The sequence below is a fragment of the Nycticebus coucang genome, chromosome 7 (genome assembly GCF_027406575.1).
Source record: "Nycticebus coucang isolate mNycCou1 chromosome 7, mNycCou1.pri, whole genome shotgun sequence".
NCBI classification, from domain to species: Eukaryota; Metazoa; Chordata; class Mammalia; order Primates; family Lorisidae; genus Nycticebus; species Nycticebus coucang.
Window position 1 is genome coordinate 65,089,552 of NC_069786.1, and position 26,182 is coordinate 65,115,733.

General features: G+C 38.4%; 1 protein-coding gene across 3 annotated transcripts in view; it reads right to left on the reverse strand.

Annotated features, from left to right (window-relative positions):
* ABCB11 (ATP binding cassette subfamily B member 11) overlaps positions 1–26,182 on the reverse strand; it is a 140,386-nt gene that overhangs the window by 16,260 nt on the left and 97,944 nt on the right. For all 3 annotated transcript variants that reach the window (XM_053596739.1, XM_053596738.1, XM_053596740.1), the window contains 5 exons: positions 20,982–21,084; positions 15,261–15,425; positions 8,699–8,803; positions 8,445–8,606; positions 152–355 (listed from right to left, as the gene is read on the reverse strand). In XM_053596739.1, the coding sequence (XP_053452714.1) occupies positions 152–355; positions 8,445–8,606; positions 8,699–8,803; positions 15,261–15,425; positions 20,982–21,084 (739 nt within the window). The remainder of the gene's footprint in view (positions 1–151; positions 356–8,444; positions 8,607–8,698; positions 8,804–15,260; positions 15,426–20,981; positions 21,085–26,182) is intronic.

Here is a 26,182-nt window from a genome sequence, read left to right on the forward strand (position 1 = left end):
TGAAGCTTTGGGCTCACTTGAAAAGGGTGTGCAAGGTTTCTGACTGTGTGCGGCGGTGGGCTGACAGCTTCCTGAAGTCTTCTTAGACTACCAATTTTTAACGGTTTGATAACCATTCAGCCAAAGCAGCCTGAAAAGTCTGGAAGATTACCTGTCCCACTCTCTCCATAGCCTGCTTGTCCTTGGAGGCAAATCCCGTCAACATCTGGGTCTGCAAGGCTCCTGACAAAGCCAAGAAGGGGAAGAAGCACAAGATGACCAGGCTCAGCTTCCAGCTAAAGAAGAAGGCGATCATTATGGCCGCAGTGACATTGGTGAAGGAATTGACCATCATTCCGATTTGAGAGCCTGCAGCCTGAAACCAAAAGAAGTCAACCCCTCTCAGACAGGCAGTCTGTCTTACCAAATGCCCTAAGGTGAAAAGGCTATTTTACACCTGAGATTTTTAACAATTGGGACACAAGTCATATAACAATCTTGATCACTTTAGCCATTTAAAAACATTCACAATGTTGTGTATCTATCACCACATCTATACCCCGAACTTTTTTGTCATCCCTAACAAAAACTCTGTGCCCATTAAACAATAACCTCCCCTTCCTCCCTTCCTCAAGCTCTGGGTGACTTCTCTTATGTGAATTTGCCCACCCTAGGCAGTGCATGTAAGTAGATTTACAAGTATTTATCCTTCTGGGCTGCTTATTTTGCTAAGCACAATGTTTTCCAGGTTCATCCTTGTTGTAGCATGTGTCAGAATTTCATTCCTTTTTAAGGCCGAATAATATTCCATTGTATGTATTTACCACATTTTGTCTGTTTATCTGTTGGTGGACACTTGGGGTATTTCCCACTTTCAGCTATTGTGAACGCTGCTGCCATGAACGCTGTGAAACTGGTGTGCAAATATCTGTTCATGTCCCTGCTTAGGATACAGACCTAGGAGTGGAATTGCTGGGTCATATAGAAGTTCTTTATTCAAAAAGTTAAGTTCTTTTAAGTGATGAGCTTGCCTAAAGTGTTTGAAAACTGGTTAATAAAAGCCTACTTTATTCACAGCTTCTTGGAGCTCATGTATTGACTACTCTCATTTTATGTGTGTCAGACTAGAGCAGCCTGTCTGAGATTAACGCCACCCTAAGCAGCAGCTGCACATTGGGCAGGTACCTGTGCATTTGGCTTGATTGAAGACACCCAGGGATTGGGCTTGCACTATTATTACTTAATATTCAATGAAGATTAATGATTGCTGTATAATTATGTTTTCGTAGTCAATATAAGACCGTTACGAAATCCCACTGTAATTCTCGTTGAAGTTATTCTGTTCATTAGTACAGAGTTGCACACTACCTTAACACACACAGAGCTGTCCAGCCAATGCAGATGGGCAAAATGGATTCAATTCCAATATAGGTAGAGGATGGACCACTGTGGCAATTAATTATCTATACTAACCAGAAGTATTCAATGGTTTCAAGTCTTCGTTTCAGCTGTAGCTAGCTAGATATGACCAAAATTTGTTGTACCCTCTATAGAAGATACACAGGTGGGGAGAACTACATGGCTTTTTATTAAAAATATAGAGACCCAGCACTATTCAAGACAAAAAGTAAAACAAGCAAAGTAAGCAGTTACTAATCAGCAGGTGCTAAAGCAAGAATAATCTGGATCTTTATACTACATTGAAAACACAAATGAAATACGAAATCATGTTCCAAAGCATTCCCATGTGTTGGTACTAATTCCTCTGAAGACTAAAACGCTAAGTTGAGAATTTATCATTTGTATACTAACATTCATAGCAGCATTACTCATAATAGCCAAAAGGTGGAAACCACCCGAATGTCCACCAACAGGTGAGTGGATAAACAAAACATGGTATACACATTCAAGAAGCTTTATGCAGCCAAAAGAGGAATGTAGCTCTGATACATGCCACAACACGATGAACCCTAAAATATTAAAGTGAAGAAGCCAGACACAAAAGGACAAATATCACAGATTGCACTTACAGGAGGTGTACAGAGTAGTCAACTTTATAGAGATAGAAAGTATAATGGTGCTCATCAGGGACTGAGGGGAGTTGGGTGGTTGGGTGGGGAGCTATTGTTTTCATGGTAGAGAGTAAATAAAATATTTCTGGAGATGAATAGTGGTGATGGTTCTATAATAATGTAACATACTTAATGCCTCTGAATTGTACACTCACAATAATTAAAACAGTAAATTTTATGTTATGGATATTCTACCATAATTAAAAAAAGAATTTCTGGTTGGCAAAGACTGTTCAGCATTACAAAGTAATTAAAAAACAACTCTGCAGTTTTTCTTTGGGATACCATTATTTTGTTTCCTTTTACATTTTATTCAATTGATATTTTTTTAAAAGTGTAAAAAATAATGCAGACTAAGATACAAATAAAATATATACATATATAACAATATACATATATTTTCTGATAGTTTTTTCCACAAAAAGGGATAATATTATTTTGTATTTTGGTTTTATTCACTTATCAATGTAACATAACCATCCTTCCATATCAATATGCATATACATATACACATATACATCACTTTTAAAAATAGCTGTGTAATATTTCTTAATATGGATGTATCCTAACTCATATAATTATTTCCTATTGATGTATATTTAGGTAGACTCCAGAGGATTTTATAAAGTTTTTGGTCAATATAAAAATGATCAATATGCTCGAACACGCATCTTTACAAAATAGGAGAGAACTTGGTCATGAGAATTCTGGTCAAAGAATTCGTTTTTACAAAGTGAATTTCTGGTTGGCAAGGAGGGTTAGACATTACAGACTACCTTAAAAGCAACTACGAAGATTTCCTTTGTGATATCATTCTTTATTATTACTCTCCAAAAAATTTATTTACTATTCTCCAAAAAAGTTGAAAGAATGCATACATTGTATGAGAGTATCAGTTACTCCTTCCCTCAATAAGGGCAGTTGTCATCCTTGATAGTTTTAGGAGTACCACACATAATAGGGATATCAATCCTTATATAAATGCTTTTTTCGTTCATCACTTGTTTATAAAAAGTTTTAAATTTTTACATAATCTGACAAGTCTTTGGAGTTTTGAAGTTTTTGTCTTGCTTAAGAGAATCGCCTTCACTCTCACTCTTGTTTTTATTTTATTTTTATTTTTTTGAGACAGGCTCACTCCATCACCTCTGGGTGGAGTGCTGTGGTGTCTTACTTCACAGCAACCTCAAACTCTTGGGCTGTAGCAATCCTCCGGCCTCAGCCTCCCAAGTAGCTGGGACTACAGGTGCCTGCCATGACACCTGCTAAGTTTTTTCTATTTTTAGTAGAGACAGGGTCTCGCTCTTACTCAGGCTGACTCCCACTCTTCTTACTCAACAGTGTTTGGAAGTTCTAGCCAACAAGATGAGAAAACGAAGTAAAATAACTGGTAAATATTAAATAAGGAAACAAGAGAGAAAATGATCTTTCTTTGCACATGCAGGCATAGCTTGTTTTATTGAGCTTTGCTTTGCTGTGCTTTGAAGATATTGGTTTTTTTATAAATGGAAGGTTAGTGGCAACCCTGAGTAAAACGTAAGTCTATTGGTGCCGTTTTTCTAACAGCATGTGTTTATTTCATGTTTCCGGGTCACATTTTGGCTATTCTCCCAATATTTTGAACTTTTTCATTATTATATTGGTTGTGGTCATCTGCAGTCAGTGATTTCTTTTTTCTTTATAGACAGAATCTCATTCTGTCACCCCAGCTAGAATGCCGTGGCATCATAGCTTTCCACAACCTCAAATTTCTGGGTTCAAGCTCTCCTCCTGCCCCAGCCTCCCAAGTAGCTGGGACTACAGCTGTGTCATGCCTCTCTATTTTTTTTCTATTTTTAGTAGACATGGGGTCTTACACTTGCTCAGACTGGTCTCAAACTCCTGAGCTCAAGCAATCTTTAGGACTTGGCCTCCCAGAGTGCTAGGATTACAGGCATGAGTGATCAGTGATCTTTAACCTTACTATTGTAATTATTTTAAGTGCCAGAAACTGAATCCATATAGGAACAATGAATTGAATATATATTGTATGTGTTCTGATTGCTCCACCAACTGGCCTTACCCCAATCTGTCCCCCACTCCTCAGACCTCTCTACTCCCTGAGACACAGCGTATGTTGAAAGTAGGCCAATTAATAACCCCTTAAGTGGTCAACTGGAAGAAAGTCACACAGCTCTAACTTTCAACCAAAAGCTATAAATGACTAATCTTAGGAAGGCATGTTGACAGCCAGGATGGGCTAAAAGCTAGGCTTCTTATGCCAGACAACCGAGTTATAAATGCAAAGGAAAAGTCTTTGAAGGAAATTAAAAGCACTGCTCCAGTGAACACACAAATGATAAGAAAGTGAAAAAGTCTTATTGCTGACAGAACAAGTTTCAGTCATCTGGATAGAATATCAAATCAACCACAACAAAGCCTGATCCAGAGCAATGCCCTGGCTCTCTTCAATTCTATGAAGGCTGAGAGAGGTGAGGAAGCTACAGAAGAAAAATTGGAAGCTAATCAACAGAGGTTGGTTCACGACATTTAAGGGGAAAACCATCTAAATAATACAAAAGTGCAAGGTGAAGTAGCAAGTGCTGACGTAGAAGCTATACAAGTTACCTAGAAGATCTAGCTAAGGGAACTGGTGGAAGTGTCTACATTACACAGATTTTCAATGTAGATGAAACAGCCTTCTATTGGAGGACGCCGCAATCTAGGACTTTCATAGCAAGAGAGGAGGACTCAATGCCTGGCTTTAACAGACAGGCTGACTCTCTTTTTGTTAGGAATCTATGATGACTTTGACTTGAATCCAGTGTTCATTTACCATTCTGAAGATTCTAAGGCTCTTAAGAATTATACTAAATCTATTCTGCCTATGCTCTAGAAATAGGAAAACGAAAACTGAATGATAGTACATCTGTTGGCAGCAATGTTTTAAGCCCACTCTTGAGACCTACTGTACACAAAAAAGATCCCTTTCAAAATATCACAGCTCTCTGATGATGCCTTGAGTCACTCAAGAGCTCTGATGGAAATGTACCAGGATCCTGATCACTGTTGTTTTCATGCCTGCTAACACAGTATCCATTCTGCAGCCCATGGATCAGGGAGTAATTTCTATTTTCAAGTCTTATTATTGAAGATATACATTCCATAAGGCTGTAATTCCCGTAGATACTGATTTCTGTGATAGATTTGGGAAAAGTAAATTGAAAACCTTCTGGAAACAATTCCTATTCTAGATGTCATTAAAAACATCCATGATTCATTGGAGAAGGTCAAATTTTTAACATTAACAGGAGTTTGGAAGAAGTTGATTCAAACCCTCATGAATGACTTCAGGGGGTTCACAAATTCAATGGAGGGAGTAACTACAGATATAGTGGAACTATTAAGAGAACTAGAATTAGAAGTGAAACTTGAAGGTGTGACTGAATTATACCAATCTCATGATAAAACTTGAACGGATTAGGAATAGCTTCTCGAAGATAAGTATAGAAAATGGTTTCTTAAGATGTAATCTACCCCTAGTGAAGATGCCCGTGAACATTGTTGAAATGATAATAAAGGATTTAGAATAGTACATAAACTTAGTCGATAAAGCAGCTCCAAGGTTTAAGAGAATTGATCGCAACTTTGAAAGAAGTTGTACAGAGAGTGAAATGATATTAATTATCTTTATATACTGAACAGAAATCTTTTGCGTAAAGAAGAGTTAATCAATGAGGCAAACTTCATTGCTGTCTTATTCTCAGAAATTGCCTCATCCACTCCAGGCTTTAGCAACCACCACCTGATCAGTCAGTAGCCACGAACATCAAGGCAAGACCCTCCACCAGGAAAAACATTATGACTTGCTGAAGGCGCAGATGATCGTTAGCATTTTTAAGCAATAAAGTATTTTTTAATTGTGGGTGTATTCTTTAGACATAATGCTATTGCACACTCAGTAGACTACAGTATAGTATAATCTAACTTTTACACATGTGTGCACTGGGAAGCAAAAAAACTGGCAACATACTTTGCTGCAAATATTGCTTTATTGCAGTAGTGTGGAACCACACCTTCAGTAAGTCCAAGATATGCCTGTAATTTAATTATATACCTAGAAAACTCAAGAGATAATATTAAATTTTAAAAATTATAATTAGTAAGAGAATATGGAAATGGTTTATGATAAATATACAAAAATTAATAGCTTTCATCTCAATCTACAACATTCATTTAAAAATACAATTGAACAAAACATTTCATTCAAAATAGTAAGAAAAATACATAATAGAAATGAATAAGAGGGCTGGGCACGGTGGCTCAGGCCTATAATCCTAGCACTCTAGAAGGCTGAGGTGGGAGGAAGGCTGACCTCAGGAGTTTGAGACCAGCCTGAGCAAAGCAAGACCTCATCTCTACTAAAAACAAAAGCTAGCCCAGGGTTGTGGTGGGTGCCTATAGTCCCAGCTACTCAGGACACTGAAGCAAAAGGGTCCCTTGAGCCCAGGAGTTTCAGGTTGCTGTGAGCTGTGACGACGACACTCTAACCAGGATGACTGAAACTTTGTCTCAAAAAACAACAACAACAACAACAAGATATAGGGACATATTAATATAGCTATTAATTTTGCTAAATACTAAAGTCTTATTTCTGTCTCTCAGGAAGATATAGTATACCCACAACAGCAATCCTAGCATGTATGTTTGTGTGAATTCCATCAGAATCAAAATAAAATTTTGAAGAATTAAAACTAAATTTAAAGTACATTAAAATAATTATCCAGGAACAGATAAGAGAATTTTAAAGGGGAAAAATTACTATGCTAATATTTTCCTTATTAAAAATTTATCTAATTGTAACAATTAAAATAGTAAGGTTTTGCCACACAGTAAGTCAAATTGATCAATAAAAAAGAATAGCAAATCCTCAAATAGTTCCAAGTAAATAGAGGGTGTTAACCCTCACAATGGGAGGAAAGATTTCAAGTGGGTAGAAAATGGATTTATGTTTACCAAATATTTTTGGAATATTTTCTCTCCAAGAAGTTATTTACTTTGAAGTAAACGACAAAGGTATTAGAAAAACACATAGAAATTCCTCTCCTTAAAACATAAGTGAAATTTTTGTGAAATAATTAGATGCTGTTCTCTGAATTCTCTACGAATTATATATGCAACGATTTCGAAAAAGGCTTTTCAAAACTTCTACCTTCTAAAAGCTCCTTGAATACTGAACGACACAAAAATAGAAGAGATAAGATTACAGCTTCTTTATTTAGTAAGGGAAATAGATACTATCATGCTCAGATGATGAAAGTGAAATTGTATCACACTTTCTTTATGCAGTAATAGAAAGCTTATCAAGTTCTTTCAAAAAGATTAAACACTTTGATCCAGTATTTCTATTATGAGAACTAAGAAAATAATCAAGGATGCTACAAGTTTGATGTAAAAAATTATAAATTGCTTCTAAGGAGGGAAAAAATATGAAAAAACCTAATGGGGAATTCTTTAAGAAATGATAGTCCTTTAAAATGACATACTATGCAGTCAGTAAAAATCTACTGTAGAAGAATATATAATGCTGAAAATGTGCTCACATTAGACTTTCAGGAGGAAAAAGAAAGACTGCAATGCAATACGAAGAGGCGACCTTAAGTCTATGGGAAACGTGTACTTGCAGAAAAGGCCTCGCTGGATCGAAAGGGAAATATTTACAGGGGTATTTTCCTCTAAGAGAGAAGATTCTATGTTCCATTGAAATTTTGCCACATCATTTTTTATAATTTTTGGTTGAACTAGCTAGGAGTTGAGACAGTTTACACTACAGCACTACTGATCCAGTGAAATCTTTTTTCTTCCAATAGTCTCACAAATCATAATTGTATTGAAAAACCACACTTTGTTTCCTTTACTTTCTTTCTTTTTTTTTTTTCATTCTCATGAAAAGTGGGTAGAGATGCTGGGCTTTCTTCACTTTAATCCAATGCCTGGCTTTCCAAAGGCATACTCTTAACTCGTTCAAGTTTCTAGTCCCTTGAACACAGCTGAAGGTTCTGGGGCTTACAGAGAATAGCCTCGTTTGTTCCCACCCTCCGGGGGCATGATTGAGTTTTGTGGAATGTGAGACTCTGGGCTTTAAAATACTCAGAGAAAGGAAGTTCAGGAAAAAAGTTCTCAGTTCCCAAATCTGGGGGAAATCCAAAACCCAGACAGACGCAGGTCAGAACGCTGGTTCTAGGCACTGCCCAGGAAAACGCTGTGTTTATGCTGCTATTCGCTGCATTAAACATGGTAGACAGTGTGGCTCTGGGGTACCTTAATGCCACTGATTCCTTTTGGACTGGAAATTCATGGGAGGTTATCAAAATGCTCCCTGGAAAGAATGCCCTGTTTCCCCCCATTGCTTACCCCTTGAACTTGGGAAGCATCTGTAGCAAGCCTGGTTGTCAATGCACCAGGGCTATTTCTGAGGTCATCAAACCAGCCAATGTCTTGTCCCAACATTGCCCTGAAACCCAATTTACGTAGCCGTTTTGTGAGGAGCTCCCCAGACTTGGCAAAAGCATATCCCTAAAACATAAAGAAGGAGTTTTTAAGTAATATTTTAACATGAGAAAACAAGAAAATAGCGAAATGACTTACTGAAAAATAAAATTCCTTACCTGCAGAAATTGGGTGAGAAGGGATACACAGCCCATTGCTACAAAAAGTAGGCACACACCATTGATCTGTGACCTTTGTTCCTCCTTATCAGGGAGTGAAAAAGTCTTGGAAAGATAGTAAACAAGAAACTTTATCATTAAAAACAGTACAAAATAAATACGTTCAAATATGTTTGAAAGAAATTTATTTCAGCATGCCATTATACACTTGTCCAAATCCATAGATTATATAACACCGAGAGTGTACCCTAACGTAGCTATATGGACTTGGGGTAATGGTGCTGTGTCAATGTAACTCATCAGTCGTAACAAATGCACCGCTCTGAAGAAGAATGTCAATATTAGAGGAGGCTACAGTGTGGGAGGCTGGGGGTATACAGGAAATGTTTGAACCTTCCTCTCAGTTCTTCTGCAAAGCTAAAACTGCTCTAAAAAAAAAAAAAAAAAAAAGTCTTCAAAAAAAAAAAAGCAATTTCCCTTTAAACATATCTGTTAAGCCAAAGTTAGCTATAAACGTAATGATGAAATGCTTCAGTCCTCCGTGGGGAAAGAAAGCTGGTGAATGGAAACCAACAGGGATGACTTGTAGAATTTTTGTCTTATTTCTTCACTTGATTTAAAGCAATTGTGTCGGCTTTTCTTTGACACAGATGAAAAAATGATAAATGACTCAAATCCTAGAGTAATAAAGCAAAGAAAAAGAAGTAGAGAAAGGAAGGGAGGAAGAGGAGGGAGGGAAGGAAGGATGGGGGACAAGGAAGGAAGATAGTCGTGAATTTGAGAATATGAAAGTGCTCTTTTGACCTGCCTTTCTCAAATAATAGATTCAAGAAAGATGATTTCCAGACTCAGGTAATTTTCCTATTATCGGTTTTATAGAATATATATCATTTAAAAAGAAACTAAGAAGACATTGACTGGAATTATTGTAGGAGAGAAAAAAATTCCCATCCACTAGTGCTTGTTACCTCTAAATGACCAGAAACCGAAAACTTTCCTTCCCCAATCATGACAACTGCGAGTGGTTTCTTTTAGTCTATAATGAATAATAAACTGTACCCATAAATATATCTGAACTTAAAGATGTTTGCTCAAGTAACTGATTGAGGATTAAGCTGTTAAAATATGACAATGAAAAAGAACATATTCCAGTGGCGTTGCCTTTGCAGAGAAATGGATCTGGGGTAATACAAACTTCCTAATTCGGACTAGATAAAAGGACTGGGCGAGTTCAGAAAAAGTGTGCATAGGAGAGCTGTCAATGAATCCTCAACTACCGTTCTGAGTTCATTTGAATAATTAGAACAATGCCAACAGTTGCTCCAAGGAAACAATTTCTTCAATAAGTATTTACTGAATGCCTACTATAGGCCAAATAAATTTCCTTGAAAACAATGTGTACGTCTCCATTTTTTGTGGCGCAAAAGTTACCTGTTCAAATTTTCACAAATTCCAAAGTGGGGAGAAGGCATTTTAGATGAATCCCTCTGTTTCTAGGGCCTTTCTGGCTCTCAAAACAGGTGAAAGTGGGTTCATAAGACACCACTGTAATTCTTCCCAACATAGCAGAACTCACGTTTATAGAATTTACACATGCAGGAATTTTAAGCTATTTTTCAGTTTGTTTTTTAAAATCACTATACAAATACTCTGAAATCCCAAAATGTGATACCACAATTCCCATTCCTTGCTAAGGCCACCGATTATAACCATGGACTATAGGACTGCAGAGTTGCCCATTTAACTCTCAGATACAGTAGATGGAAAATAAAACCCCAAATATCAAGTCATTTACTTATGTTCATTTAGCTAGTGGTTATTATTGGATAAGGAAATGCCTATTTTTCAGCTTCTGGGAAAGCTCTTCAGGCTCTTTGTATAATATTTCCCACCTTCTTAGGGTTAAAAAGAGTATTTGGCTAACATTAAAATCCATACAACTGTCCAATTAGAGGCTGGCATCTATCTATCCATAATCTTTTTTCATAAAATTCTGCTCCCTGAGTTCTTTGTACATCTTAGTATTGAAACGCATCCCAAAGGGCTGACCATCTGCAGGTTCCTCTGTTCTTTGGTTGTTGTCTAAGCAAAAATCTTTGTCATTTTTGTGCCACCACACCCAGCAAAGCAGTTTCTTTTCCTGTAGAAGGGTCTTGCTTTGTTCCCCAGGCTGGTCATATTTGTAATGGTAAATTCATTTGAGGGGAAAACTAATATTCATTAAACTTTTGCTATGTACCAGATGTCAAATGTGTAGATTAACCTGCTCTAACTTAATTTAGGATTTTCCTGAATGAGGATCCTCAAAACAACCCAGCAAGGCAGGGGTTTTTTTTGTTTTGTTTTGTTTTTTTGCAGTTTTTGGCCGGGACTGGGTTTGAACCTGCCACCTCCAGTATATGGGGCCTACTCCTTTGAGCCACAGGCGCTGCCCCGCAAGGCAGGTTTTCTTGCTCTATAATAAGATAACAAAATGAAGTCTCATCAAGGATGAGTCACTTGCCCAAAGACACACGGGTAGTACAGAGCAAAGACCTACTACAAATTCAAGGCTGGCTGACTCTCAAGTCTATGCTTTTCCTCAGGATACTATATCCAAATTGCTGGGTTTGGAACACTTGGCACATTTTTCAAGTCAAGTAAACCCAGGGAAAGTGAAGCAGAAAGAAAATTATGTCTTACAAGTATAATGAGGCTTAGCTAGTTTAGCAACCAGGCTCCTAACAGTGCCCAATCATTTGCTGAGTCCATTCCAACAGTGTGGTTTCAATAAACTACATGTGAATATTGTGCCCTTTAGCTATGTCAAAATGAAAATAGAGCAATTAAAAGCAGACTCCTAATGATACCCTGCAAGATGAGTTGACCAATGAATCTGTGATAATTATGCTAAGAGACAAACGGAAACAATCCTCTTAATCAGAAAGGAAAAAAAAGGTGGTTTAGCATCATTCTCTTAGTAAATGTAACCCTGTGAGAGTGTGACTCTTGAGACAAATTTTGGATTTCACCATCTAGATACCACTATGCTGGTCCTGTGAAAAGTGAAAAGCTCAATCACTTGGTTTTAAGTCTGTCCTACAATTTCTGATTGTGGCTGAAAGAATCACAGAGAACGTTCTCACCCCGTCTAATTGAGTGAGTGCTCAGAAAGTGCAGGTGTTACAGCTGACTCACAGAGAACATTCTCACCATCTGAGTGAGTGCTCAGAAAGTGCAGGTGTTACAGCTGACTCACAGAGAACATTCTCACCATCTGAGTGAGTGAGTGCTCAGAAGGGGCAGGTGTTACAGCTGACTCACAGAGAACGTTCTCACCATCTGAGTGAGTGAGTGCTCAGAAGGGGCAGGTGTTACAGCTGACTCACAGAGAACATTCTCACCATCTGAGGGAGTGAGTGCTCAGAAGGGGCAGGTGTTACAGCTGACTCACAGAGAACATTCTCCCCATCTGAGTGAGTGCTCAGAAAGGGCAGGTGTTACAGCTGACTCACAGAGATCGTTCTCACCGTCTGAGGGAGTGAGTGCTCAGAAAGGGCAGGTGTTAGAGCTGACTCACAGAGAATGTTCTCACCGTCTGAGGGAGTGAGAGCTCAGAAGGGGCAAGTGTTACAGCTGACTCACAGAGAACGTTCTCACCGACTGAGTGGTCAGAAAAAGCAGGTGTTACAGCTGACTCACGGAGAACATTCTCACCATCTGAGTGAATGCTCAGAAAGTGCAAGTGTTATAGCTGACTCACAGAGAACGTTCTCAAGAGAGTGAGTGCTCAGAAGGGGCAGGTGTTACAGCTGACTCACAGAAAACGTTCTCACCATCTGAGGGAGTGAGTGCTCAGAAAGGGCAGGTGTTACAGCTGACTCACAGAGAACATTCTCAGCGTCTGAGTGAGTGGTCAGAAAGGGCAGGTGTTACAGCTGACTCACGGACAACGTTCTCAAGTGAGTGAGTGCTCAGAAGGGCAGGTGTTACAGCTGACTCATGGAGAACGTTCTCAAGATCTGAGTGAGTGCTCAGAAGGGGCAGGTGTTACAGCTGACTCGCAGAGAACATTCTCAACGTCTGAGTGAGTGGTCAGAAAGGGCAGGTGTTACAGCTGACTCACGGACAACGTTCTCAAGTGAGTGAGTGCTCAGAAGGGCAGGTGTTACAGCTGACTCATGGAGAACGTTCTCAAGATCTGAGTGAGTGCTCAGAAGGGGCAGGTGGTACAGCTGACTCACAGTTTTGTTTTCCTCACTTGCCCAATTCACAGACTGCTAGAGCTGGAAGGCATTTTAAAGACTGTCTTTGTCGATCATCATTTTATAATTGAGGAAATCAAGGCCCAGAGAAGTGACATGTGTGCTCTCAGGGCACACAGGGTGTGATAACTACCTAAAAGAATCGGTTTCAGGAAAAACAGTCTCCTGACTGGGAAGTCAGGACTCCTTCTGCAGCAGCTCGTGTACCTGATTTGCATGGAGTTGGGAAAGTACAGGCAGTCCCGTGTTACAAACAGCGAACTTACATACCACTCACACTTATTAATGGAGGCTATTACGGTAAGTCCCCTAGTTTACAAACATCTGACTGATGGCTGACTCACACAAACAGGGGCTATTACAGGTGGTAGGTAAATGTACCTGTCCCAACTTACATACAAATTCAAGTTAAGAACAAACCTACAGAATCTATTTCATTTGTAAGCCAGAGACTGCCTGTATATTCTTTACTCTGCTTTTATAAAAGGGATAATCATCCAAGAAGCTGACATTCTAGATTTGCTTCTTACAAAGCAAACATCCAAGATGTAGGTTTGGATTCTTTCAGATTCAACCCTGTTCCCTACACCTGTTCCGCTTCCATCATGGCTCCATGGGATGCATTTCCCCAGCCAGGCCCACTAGAAGGTCAGCTCTTTGAGAGGAGGGAGCTGCCATGATTTCCTTTTTCTCCATTCTATCCCCAGCACAGCAACAGCACCTGGCCAAGTATAGCTGATCAGTAAATATTTGTCAAGCGATAAGTGGATTCTTCTGCTTAATGTTTGCCTTCCTCATGGACTGAAAATGTCATTGGGGAAAGCGCTATAACCCACTTAGCGGTCCCCAGTCCCTAGTGTCGTGTCTAGGGAAAACAGACAAAAAGACCTGTTAGGGGAATAAAAGATGATTTATTTTATATTTGGATATTGTCCTTACTAGGAGATAAAGGAACACAAATGAATTATTTAAAGGATTTTTAGCATAAAATGTTGTGGCACCACATAACCAGAGGTTCCCTTAATCAAGCAAAGTTAAAGGTCCCCCGGGGTTCCAATTGGCTACCTGAAATTAACACAATCTCTTGACTTACCACAAGGTGGCGGTGTGCAAATTAAAGCAGCGGCTGCACCCCTCCCTGTGCAAAGCACTTGATTTTAATTGTTTGTGGATTATGTGCAACTCATGCCTGTAGGGACATTTTTATAGTCAGAACCTTTATGGGAGAGGTGATGAGAGAGAAAGAGAAGTAGAGGAGGGAACTAAAGCATAACCTTTGTCACTCAGTAATCTGTGAAGCTTTTAGACCAGGCTTTAAAAACCCTGGTGAGTTCTAGTCCTGGTCCCATCACCTAATGTTTGTGTCACCTTGAACAAGTTAATAAAGTTTCCTAGGCTCCAGGTTTCCTTCCTTGTGGACCTCACAAGACTTATTTATGTGTGTATGGGTGTGTGTGAATTTCAACGAGGAAAACATCCCATTTTGACAACTGATTCTGCAGTGAGAAAGATTTATTAGAACTTGGCTCTACAGTTACACTGGCTGGATTTGAAGCCTAGCTCCACCACTTGCTTGTGGTCCTAAATTCTCTGTGCCTTGGCTTTCTACTTTATAAAGTGGGAATAATGAGAGTACTTACCTTAGATGGTTATTAGAAAACTTAACTATTATATAAAAAGTGCTTAGACAGTACCTAGTAAATGTTCATAGTTATCATTATGAGGATTATAGCAATCAAGTCAAATGGAGAATATAAAAAAACCTTAGGAAATGAAAAATTGAATAGGCTTATTCTTTATCCAGGCCTTATTTTACTTTGTTCTTCCTTTTCCTGTTTCCTCTCCACGTTCCTCTTTCAATGGTGCAATCAGTAAAGAATCATCAGTGGCAGATTGACACCTGCTATGTAAGTCAAACTTGGTACCTCAGCTACTAGGCAAGATCAGAATTTCTCTAAAATCCTTTTGTATCATTCCTGGGAATCTGCTTTGCATTTTGCTTAGGTTTGTACATACATTACTGGGGAAATTAGCCTCCTTTATCCTGTGTTTGCAAGGATAGTACCATTTTCTCTAGGCGTGGTGACTGCGCAAGTCCCCTGCCAGCCAGATGACAGCATTCAGCTTCACCTTCTGACCTTCTGTGTGATGGTGACTTAGGGACTTTTTCATTTTTTACAGATGAGCGGGAAAAAACTAAAAAAATTAAAAAGAGCTAAATACACAAAACAAAGATGTGACCTATCAAAAATAATAAGATACATTGATATAAAACAAACAGTATGAGGAGAAAAAAGCTGGTCCAGCTGCATACTTACGCCAAGAATCTGGCTGAATAAAAAGGCGTAGAGGGGTGTGACTGTTCCGTTAACAGCTGCACCCACACCCCCTACCAGCATGTAGGGCCACTCCGGAGCATTGACTTTCAGAATCCTCCTAACTGGGGCAGGTTCAACTTCCCCTTCCACAGGAGTATCTTTGTCCTTGAAGGGAGAGAGGGTTGCATTAGCCATCCAAATATACACACAGACATTGATTGAGCATATACTCTTTTCCTATACAGCAGGCCCTTTGGCATTCACAGATTTAAAAGTCATAGTTTGATAGCTTATAAGTGACCTCAAACATCTATGAGATGCAATGGTTTTTTATTTTTAAAAAAATGATTTTGAATTGCTTGAGACTGTCTTGTGGCTTGGGTGATCCTGAACCTAGAGGACTCATCTGAAGGTGACTTTGTAGCTCTCATTTCACGATCACATGTGTATAAACTGTCAGGGAGAATAACTATATTGGATCTTTGGAAAAATAATACACCCAATAAAAGAAAAACTTTGCTGTTGTTGTATTTATGCTGGTGCGGACTTGTGAAATTTTCAAGATATGTTTTATGTAAATGTCAAGATGCAATAATCTAGAAACTTAAAGCTCAAAGATAGGCCAATGTATCTGAAACGAGATAAAATAATTTTAAAAATTAATTAAATAGTATCAACGGTTATTGATATGTTTTCAGTAAGAGGTTCCTTAATTAGCACCCAGAAACAAGTGGGATTCCTTCTGGATTTCCAAATCGCACATTTTCTTTACAAGGAGTGAACATTAATATTTCCTTATTCTGATCTCTTTAGTTGTAATTTAAGTGTCAGAACTAGCATATTTTTATCCTCTCAATACCAAATATTATATATGGAACCCCATTATATTTGCCATCATTTTTCTTTGCTATAGATATTACTCAGTGCTTGGTCTTTAGACCCATTTATTCAATAATTTGTTAAATGTATTACCCACTTGAAGAAGGATTTTAGGTGGCTTACATATATATATGTATTGTTTTTTTAAACTTTTCTATTAAAATATACTAAAAATATCTTTGGCAAATTGACTCCAAAACAATGCTCTCATTCATTAATACATAGTCATACACATACACATTCACCTTCAGGTAGCTGAATGTCAAGACTGGACAATGGGATTTTCAAAATTTTTCCCTTTGCTTACAAAGTCACATACCACATCCAATTTAAATAAAAGCCTAGTGCCATGTCCATTCCTTTATAGTTGCAGGCCAAGCAAGATGGAGGAAGGCATTTCTTTCAGGCTGATGATGAATTTGCTACCGCCTCCATTTCAAGTTCTCTCTCAGCCTGCCCCCAACATTTGCACTTTGTCATCACTGTTCCCTCATGCATCAAATCCTTTTGTTCAATTATTTCATCTCTGACAGCTCACTAATTGCAGGCAATCAGTGCCAGAGGAGAAGAAGAAGGGTACCTGGGAAAGCATGAGTGAAACAGCCATAGGAAGAACAGGGCCCTTGGACAAAGCCCCACACAGCCACCAAGAGACTACATCACCAAAGGCTCATCTCTCAGAACCTGTTCCCTCATCCTCAAAATAAGAGAGCTGGACTAGGTTGCTCTGGGAAGACGATCTTTCTGGGGCATTCATGTTTCTGCATATCTTGTGAACAGAAGCATTGACCACCTTTGGCCAGATTATTTTCTTCAAAGATGTTTGTATAATAAACATTCTTGAGAGACAAAGATAGTGTCTTTATCTCAAGCAAAATACAAATGGTCCATCCACAGTCTGACGTGATGGAAATTTTCCTAACCTGCAATACCTGAAAGTATCCCCAACCCTAAACAATACCTAAACTTAAAAGCAACCTGAAGTATCTTTGCTTAGTGGTTTTGTTTCCAACATAAATTAAAAAGAAATGTAAGTTAATTACTTGCATAATTTTATTTTGTCCCCCAAAGTTTGACTTTAGAGAAAACTTTCCCAATACTCCCTCCAAAATGCAGCTGTCAAGCCTGAATGATGCCACTAGAAAATCTGTCTCTGAATGACGAACTTTTGATTGCATTTTGTTTGCTATCTCTACTAAAAGAACTGTAGTGGAATAAAAGAAAACCATATAACAATATAATTAAAGTCATTCTGTAAAGAAAGTCTTTTTTCCTGATTTTTCAAAACTAAATATAAAGGGAAGATGGATAAGGCAATAGTAAATCAGGGACTCACAGAGAGAGGAAAATTATAGTTTATATGTTTCCTCACTGCAGAGTTCATACCTGTATTGTAGCACTGGCAGGCTGAACAATGTGTATTTTTTTTTAAATAAAATAAAAGAAAATATCTGTCAGCAATTCTATGGCAGGAGAACCACAGTAGCTTTTGTACATCTTTGCATCTCCAGCATAAGACCTAGCATTCAATCAGTGTTTACTGGCCCAGGGAAAATATAACTTCCGACTTAAATCTTCTCTCCTCTCTTCTATACTTTGTTACAGTGGTTTCTGCATGCCACTCAATAGAGGTCTCTTGTCCTAATAATAGCTTTAAGATTTGTTGATAAGAAATGGTAATTAACAACAAAGAAGCAGAGATTTTGTAAATGAACAACTACCCACAGTCATTTTTATTTGTCCTCTTTCTCTTATCTCTTAACCCATGCTAAACTGTATTTTACAAGTTAGCTGATGAAGTTATGTATGTCTAACATTTGGCCTTAGATTTGGTCTAATATTTGATCTCATATATATACTGTGTTGTTTTTTTAGTTTCACAGAAAGAGATGCCTGAGTGTTAGACAGAGACTAATACCTCAAGCCTGTGCATTTCCCCCATCCTAAACTTAATTTTACCAACACTACAATTTAGATATGATACTACTTATAGGAGCTAATAGCACCATTTGGAGAACTAGGAGAAATGGAATATAGTCTTATCTCTGTTGATAAGCAACTACAAACCCTTGGAGAAGAAACCCTCAGAGTTTGGAAGCGCAGACATCTTAGTTTTCTGAGTCAGTACTCTATAAGACCACAAGGTGGCACTAACTCCTTTGTGTAAATCAACTTTTGACAACAAAACATTTACCCATTTACAGAAGGCGAAGTTAAGTCTTCTCCATCAAAATGAGAAAAAGAATTTCCCCAATGCTTTGGCAAAACTGAGAAACATTTACTCATATGATGTTCCTTGTGAATTAGAAATTTCATAAGTCAAATTTTATTAACCATAATTCTATTCTCTAAATCTAAAACACTCATAGTTATTGTACAAATAGTCTTAACATAATAACCTTTCCTCTTGGAGCTTTAACATAATCACATTGACTTCCCTTTCATTTTTTTCTCTTCTTTCCTGTCTCCCTTAACTAGAGAGAATATAAAGTAGCATCTTGAAAAAACTACAATGGTATATTTTTCATTGAGTTTAATTGTTCTAGTCTTAATTTATAATGCTGATGAGTAGAATATAATATGGAACATTTTATTCTCTCTAAAACTAGCGCATATCTTTGATTTAGATTTTCTTCTGAGTGTTTCCTGCACCCAGAGAACTTGATGGGAATCGGGTCTAAGATATTTGGTAAATCTCACGGTCCTCTCTGTTAGGCCATCCACCAGCTTAAACAACAATGACGAAAACGTCAGATTTTTCTTTCTTCCTTCTTTTTTTTCCTTTTCTTTGTACTTTTATTGCCAAACATTTACCCAGAAACTAGAAAGAAATTCAAAAATCAAATATGATTGGTACTGCTGAGTGAAACGTTAATGTAGTGCCCGGTTCTCTCCCTTGTATTAAACTCCTATTCTTACGATGCATTTTGTAGTGATTTGTGGCAGCATCATGGACTAGATGAAATCACTATTTCTAGAATTAGAAGAGAAATGATCTTTCTCTCTCTCTCATATTTGAGTCTTTAATGGCAAGATGCAGTCAGAGATTCTGCTTGCTACATGTGTTTTCTCTTGCTGTGATTCAGCCTACTGCTCCTGAGAAAAAGTGTTCTGTGGAATTCATTTCAACAAACTCTATTAGATATTGAGAACTCTATTTATTCAATATTAATATATTAAAACCAAAAGATAGTCTTCAGTATCCTCTGTCATAGTCAGAAGGTAGTCATAGTCATGAATAGACTGTACTTTATTCCAGATTTGTCCAGTGTGAACCAATGTTTATAATTACTAATGGACTTGTATGTTGGAACTTTATTGAAGACAACTGAAAATATTTTATGCACAATGGATGTACTTATAATTAAAATATTCTCTGACCAGGCGGCGCCTGTGGCTCAGTGAGTAGGGCGCCGGCCCCATATGCCGAGGGTGGTGGGTTCAAACCCAGCCCCGGCCAAACTGCAACCAAAAAATAGCCAGGCGTTGTCGCGGGCGCCTGTAGTCCCAGCTGCTCGGGAGGCTGAGGCAAGAGAATCGCGTAAGCCCAAGAGTTAGAGGTTGCTGTGAGCCGTGTGACGCCACGGCACTCTACCCGAGGGCGGTACAGTGAGACTCTGTCTCTAAAAAAAAAAAAAAATATTCTCTGACTTATTTGCTTTGATAAATCTTGCAAGTTGGCCTTTATTTTATCATAGAACTTTAATTTTACACTCTAGTTTTAAGATCTTCTGATGTCCTACTAGTTGGGAAGCACTGGGTTAGGTGACCAACACGATTCAAACACAAATATGATGCAGTCACTAACTTTAAGAAGCTTATATTATGATTTCATAAGTGGATAAGTCAACATGGCTTCAATTAAGACTCAATAAGAGAATTTACCATGGAAAGCTTCTCATGAAGAGTTATGGGGGATGCAAGTAAGAAGATCAGGGCTGAGTGTGAAGTGCAGTAATCAGGAAAGGCTTAAAGGAGAATGGATGGTTACCTTATGAGTTATATAACATCACATGAGCAGGATACTATTGTGAAGTTATGCATCCTATGAAGAAAGTTTCATATTGCTATCCATGTTGTGTCCTCTCCTGTCTGCTTAATTTTTATGCTACTCTGAATTATGTTAAAATTAGTAGTAGTATTTTAAATGTGTCTTAAAACAAATATTATATAATTGTGTAAAATGAACAAATGTCCATAAAACCTAATCAACCTCCATTAATTAAAAATGTTTGATAACTTGCATAAGGGCTACCCTATTCGAATATATTTATTAAGATATCTTTGCCAAGATCATTATAGTTTAAGAAGGAGATTTTAAAGTTTGAGAAAAAAATGTTTATAGGCATTCTTTAAAACTTTGTAAAAGAATAGCTACATATAAACAAATAATCTGCTCAGTACATATAATTAACACATCCCATGTGCTTGTTAGAATAGTTTGTCTAAGAATTATTAACCCTTAGAATTCCATAATTTTAGGAAGGAAAAGGCTCCTTTTTTTTGCAGTTTTTGGTCAGGGTTGGGTTTGAACCCATCATGTCCGGCATATGGAGCCGGCACCCTACCCCTTTGAGCCACAGGAGCCACCCAGAATTTCATAATTTTAAAATTTCACTTACCACATATTCTTAAAAGTAATTAACTAGCTACTCTGCATTTATTTTTAAATATTATGTAAAATTTTAAGCTTTCATTAGGTTGTATATTACATCATTTAGTTTGATTTACTGAAACATTTTTAGATATATGCCTGGAAAACTTATATTCTTAGGTATAAATGGTATACAATAGCCCCAGAAGAGATTTCTTCCACTTCCCCAAGAGCCATTAGTGCCTGACCTTTCTGTCTTCTTCATAAGTAGACTTATGATTTACAACAGCTAATGGAGGTTCATGTACCAGGTAAGAAAGCTGAGACTTGGAGCGCTGCCGGATGGAAGCTCTGTAAATAAACAGAAAGATGAAAGAGCGTAGATTGTAGCTGGATTGGAACAGGACTCAACTAGTGCCCAAGTTTACATTCTATATGTCATATAAACAGAAGTGTTTGGTAGGTCACTTGGCAACCAGGTAAGGGAGCTTACAGCTAGATTTGACAAAGCTAATCTTAGGGCAGATCTAGTTAAGTTGATTTCTCTGCACCTTGAGTTTTTGCAACTGTTGGACCCACCCACATTCAGTGTGTAGCCAGGGAGGTGGGGAGAGAAAGGGAGCAAAGTCCACCAGGCCAGAAAAACACAAGGCAGAAATACATTCTAAACCCATGTGATTCTGCTAATTGCTACCATGGCCATTTATCTCACATGGTGAGACTATAGTTTGATATCTATCTATCTCTCTGTCTCATAACTGATGTTAACTTTGGTGTGATGCCTCCTGGATACAAATGACAGAATTAAATAGGGCTCCTAGGGAGATTTTTCTCCAGGCTATATACCCCTAGGATACATTAAATATCTTATTAAATATAATTTAAATATACTTTAGATTAATTGTTCATTCCTTCATGTATTGATTCAACAGAGGCATATTGGGCACCTACAATAAGCAAACCAATGCCAGATGTGGGAGACACAAAGACTGGTCGATCACAGACTTTTCCTCAGAAGTTTAGATCTTCTTATAGAAGAGGCACGTACCTAACTCTGATGTAAGGAAGAATGTAGTAAGTGCTACGAGATTGGACAAATAAGTTAGCAAACTCATGCTAGAAAAAGTGCTATATACTTCATCGCTTAACATCACTACAGTCACCTTTGAGGTACTTCCCTTGGGAATCTATGCACCGATGCCAATGCCTAGTTCACCCATCAAAGCAATTTTAGAACTCTTTTTATGGAAAGGCCATCAGAGCTGTTGTCATATAAGATCTGACAGTTAAGTGCATGAACTCATCCTAGAAAAAGTGCTTTGAAGAGTGGATTAAGCGCTGGTGTCAGTGCGAAGCTTCCCAAGAGGTGTACTTCAAAGGTGACCATAGTGATATGCAGCAAAGAGGTATATAGCGCTTTTTCTAGGATGAATTCTCAAACTTAATTGTCTGACCTCATAAAAGGCATATTTGAAGGAAGTACAGAAATCCCAAGGAAAAAGAAACGCATAGCAAATGTTAGGAAGACAGAATTCATGGAAGATGTGGCTATGAGAGGTTTTAAGTATTTGCTGACTAAAGGAAAGAGCATTTCTTTTTTTCTTTTCTTTCTTTTTTTTTTTATTGTTGGGGATTCATTGAGGGTACAAGAAACCAGGTTACACTGATTGCATTTGTTAGGTAAAGTCTCTCTTACAATCGTGTCTTGCCCCCAAAAGGGGTGGCACACACCAAGACCCCACCCTGCTCTCTCAACTCAGGAAAGAGCTTTTCTATTGAGAAAATCGTATGAACAGAAGTACAGAGGCTGAGGAGAAAGTGTTTACTTATCAAAGATGTGAGCCATGAGACCCACATCAACTGTTCCAGTGCTATCTAGACAGCACCATCACATGTCTGTCTATCACTTTGTAGCCAAGTGAAATTAGACTGAAACAAATATCAAGGAGATGCCTACCTACTGTATGCTCAGCTAGCCTCCTTGAGAAGGCAGAAGGCAGTTAAAGGTCAACTTAGTTACTCTAATTTGTTTCCACATTCTGTTAGTGGCACTTCCATCCTCTTAGTTTCCCAGGTTTAACACCATGCATATACTTCTGTTGCAGCAACAGCTAAATTAAATAAATAGGAACTAATCAAACTAAAAAGCTTCTGCAGAGCTAAGAACACAGCAGTTAAAGGAAACAGACAATGTTCATGATGGGAGAAGATATTTTCAAGTGATGAATCTGACAAAGGGCTAATAACCCAAATCTACAGAGAATTCAAACTAATCATCAAGAAAAGAGCAAACAATCCCATTTATCAGTGGGCAAGAGACCCAAATAGAATCTTTTCCCAAGACAGATGCATGGTCAACAAACACAAGAAAAAATACTCATTCTCCCTAATTATCAAAGAATCTAAACCACCTTGAGATATCACCTAACCCCAGTGAGAATTGCCCACATCACAAAGTCCCAAAGCTGTAGATGCTGGTGTGGGTGTGGAGAATACTTATGCACTGCTTGTGGAATTGCAAACTGATACAGCCTTTTCGTAAAGAAGTATAGAGAATCCTCAAAGAGCTAAATGTAGACCTTCCACTTGACCCTGCGATCCTGTTACTAGGTATCTATCCAGAAGTAAAAAAATTTCATCACAAGGATATTTGCACTAGAATGCTTATCGCAGCTCAGTTGACAATCATCAAGATGTGGAAACAACCCAAGTGCCCACCAGCTCACTAATGGAGAAATAAACTATGGTGTATTAACCTGGATGGATTTGGACAACATTCTCCTAAGTAAAGGATTGTAAGAATGGAAAACCAAGTATCCAATATACTCAATACTAATGTGAAACTAGTAGATGAATAACTACGGGCCCACAACTACATTCAAGTGGTGGGGGGAGAGGGGAAGAGGGAGGGAGATTGGTAAGCTCTCACCTAATGGGCACATCTCCCCGGTGAAGGGCTCAACTACAACTTGTACTTTACCTAACAAATGCAGATAATATAACCTAATTGTTTATATCCTTATATTAATCTGAAACTTTAAAAAATGCCTCCAATCCTCCCTCTTCCTGCACACTCAAACTCTTGCCACGTCTCATTACGAGCAGGCACGAAACCACTTCCAACCCCACTCCATGCTTTGAAACTGGGCTCTGGACAGCCCCATTCTCTCCCACCTAGCCTGATGCTCTACTACAATAGCAGTCATTTCTTTGGGTTAGGTAACTAGGGCTGGCATGTCTTCCCCAAAAGGAGTGCAGAATAGGATTGAGTCAGCTGGAAAGAGCAAAGTGTATGATAAAGGGAGACTTAAGGTTATGGGCCTACAAAGCAATTGTCCAGGGTAAATGGATGCCAAAGTAGGAATATGTGGAAGAAAGGTCGTTGGCATATAATTCACTACCTTCCAGTTCAGAGCATGGGAAGACCAGATTTCTACTGTTTTAACTTTGTATTTCTTAAGTCTCTCTCTCTCTCTCTCCCCACTTCCCCAAACCATTCCACTTGTCTAACACAGGCTGTCCCAAGAACATGAGCCATAAGCTCTCTGGCAACTGGTTCCCCTCTAGTCTACCAGAAACATCTGAGTAAGAATTCTTTCACACCTCTTTTTGAAAGCTACAACATCTGCCCCTCCCCGTCTCAGAAATTGTGTACCACTTCTCACTGCAAATACAAACAGCTTATTATTTTGTCTTTTAACAGTATTGTTTAGGAAATCAATTGCTGTTATCCATTAAATTGTTCTTGAACATAAAATATATTGCTGAAGAGGGACTCGGTCATCAGAAAGACCAAAGTCAAAGAAACAAGATGTAAATTAACATTTGATTTAGCAAAAAGAAATCTGTCAGCTTTTAGCAAAAAGAAATCTGTCAGCATATACAATGAGACATTTTTAATAGACCTTCTCATTGAAACTTAATATCTTTCTTTTCAGGAGGTAATAGCTACTTTCTGTCTATAGATTGTATTTCTGGATTTTTTATCTTAGTCACCAAAATGTAGAATAGCCAAATAAGAAATGTGTGTGTTAAAAATTATTACCTGGTTCTAATAATAAACTGGAAGTAAACTACTTAGAACAGGCAGAAGTGAAATCAACTTTTCACTTGAAGTTAAGAAAATATTTATTTATTTTTTTTAGCATGACCGTATGAAACACACAACTTTGTAACCTTTAGCTTAGTAACCAAAAGAGACACCCACTTTCTCTGTGTTTGAGAAGTTAGTTGGCTTATCTTCAGGTTGTGATTCTAATTATTTGTGTGATTTTAATTTTTTATTCCAATCAGAAAATCAGGACTAAACTTACTGCCAGATGTTTATAAAAATTGCCTAATAATTTTGCCAATTATTATGGCTTTTACTTTATAGAGTAACTTGAAACTAGAGCTTGGTTATTTTCCAAAATCAATACATTCAATAGAATTAACACTTGTTAAAATTTTTTTGAATAGAGGGAGGCGGAGCAAGATGGCAGCCGAGTAACAGCTTCCTTGCATCTGGCCACCGTGAGTCTGGGGATATAGGACTCCAGGCATCTCTGGCTGGTGGGATCTGCCTACCATCACCCCTGAGAGGATACAGGGAGTCAGCGAGAGACTTCTGGACCCCAAGAGGAGGACTAAAACAGTGGAAAACCGGCAAGTGGTCGCGTGTGTTCAATCCGTCTAAACCCGCCCGCAACTCTAAGTTGAGTAGCAGCGAGACTGCAAACCAGAAAGGCCTTACCTGTGAACTATTTTGGCGTCTTTGGACTTGGCACTCAGCTGAACTGCCTTGGGGAGAGCCTGAGCGGGAGTGCGGAGAACTTTGGCCTTTGTCTAGGGCCCCAGTCTGAGCCGCTGAGCCAGACGGAGCTAATAGTGTTTGGCTCTGGGTCACAGGCAGACATTGTGAGCGATCTGCCCCGGCAAGCTCCGCCCTCAGGGTCGCAGAGCTGGAATTGGGTGGGAGCTGGTAACCCAGCGACCAAGTAGCCTAAGGGCGGGGTTTGAGCGGCCTTGCAGCCCTAACCCTCGGGGGCAGAAGGAGACCAGTTTTGACACACAGGGTAAGTGGATAGCCACTTCAGCAGTGATTCCAGCGACAAGCACTTCCCTGAGAAAGCTTCTGCTCAGTAAGTGAACAAGTTAAAAGTGCCTTTTAAGTGGGCCGAAGAGAGATTTAGGGTGTCTACCTGCTGGGGTTTGAGAAACTAGCAGCCTCCAGTCGTATCAGAACTGTGATTAACATCTCATACCCCAGAAGACCATGTGTTGCCCAGACAATATTCAATAACATATACATACTGCTTTGTTTTTGGTTATGTTTTTTTTTTTTTTTTTTGGTTTGGTTGTTTTTTTTTTGTTTATTTTGATGTTGTGGATTGTTGTTTTGTTTTTTTAAGTTCAACCTTTTCTATACAGATCCTTTTTCTTTCTCAATTTTTCTAGTTTAATTATAATT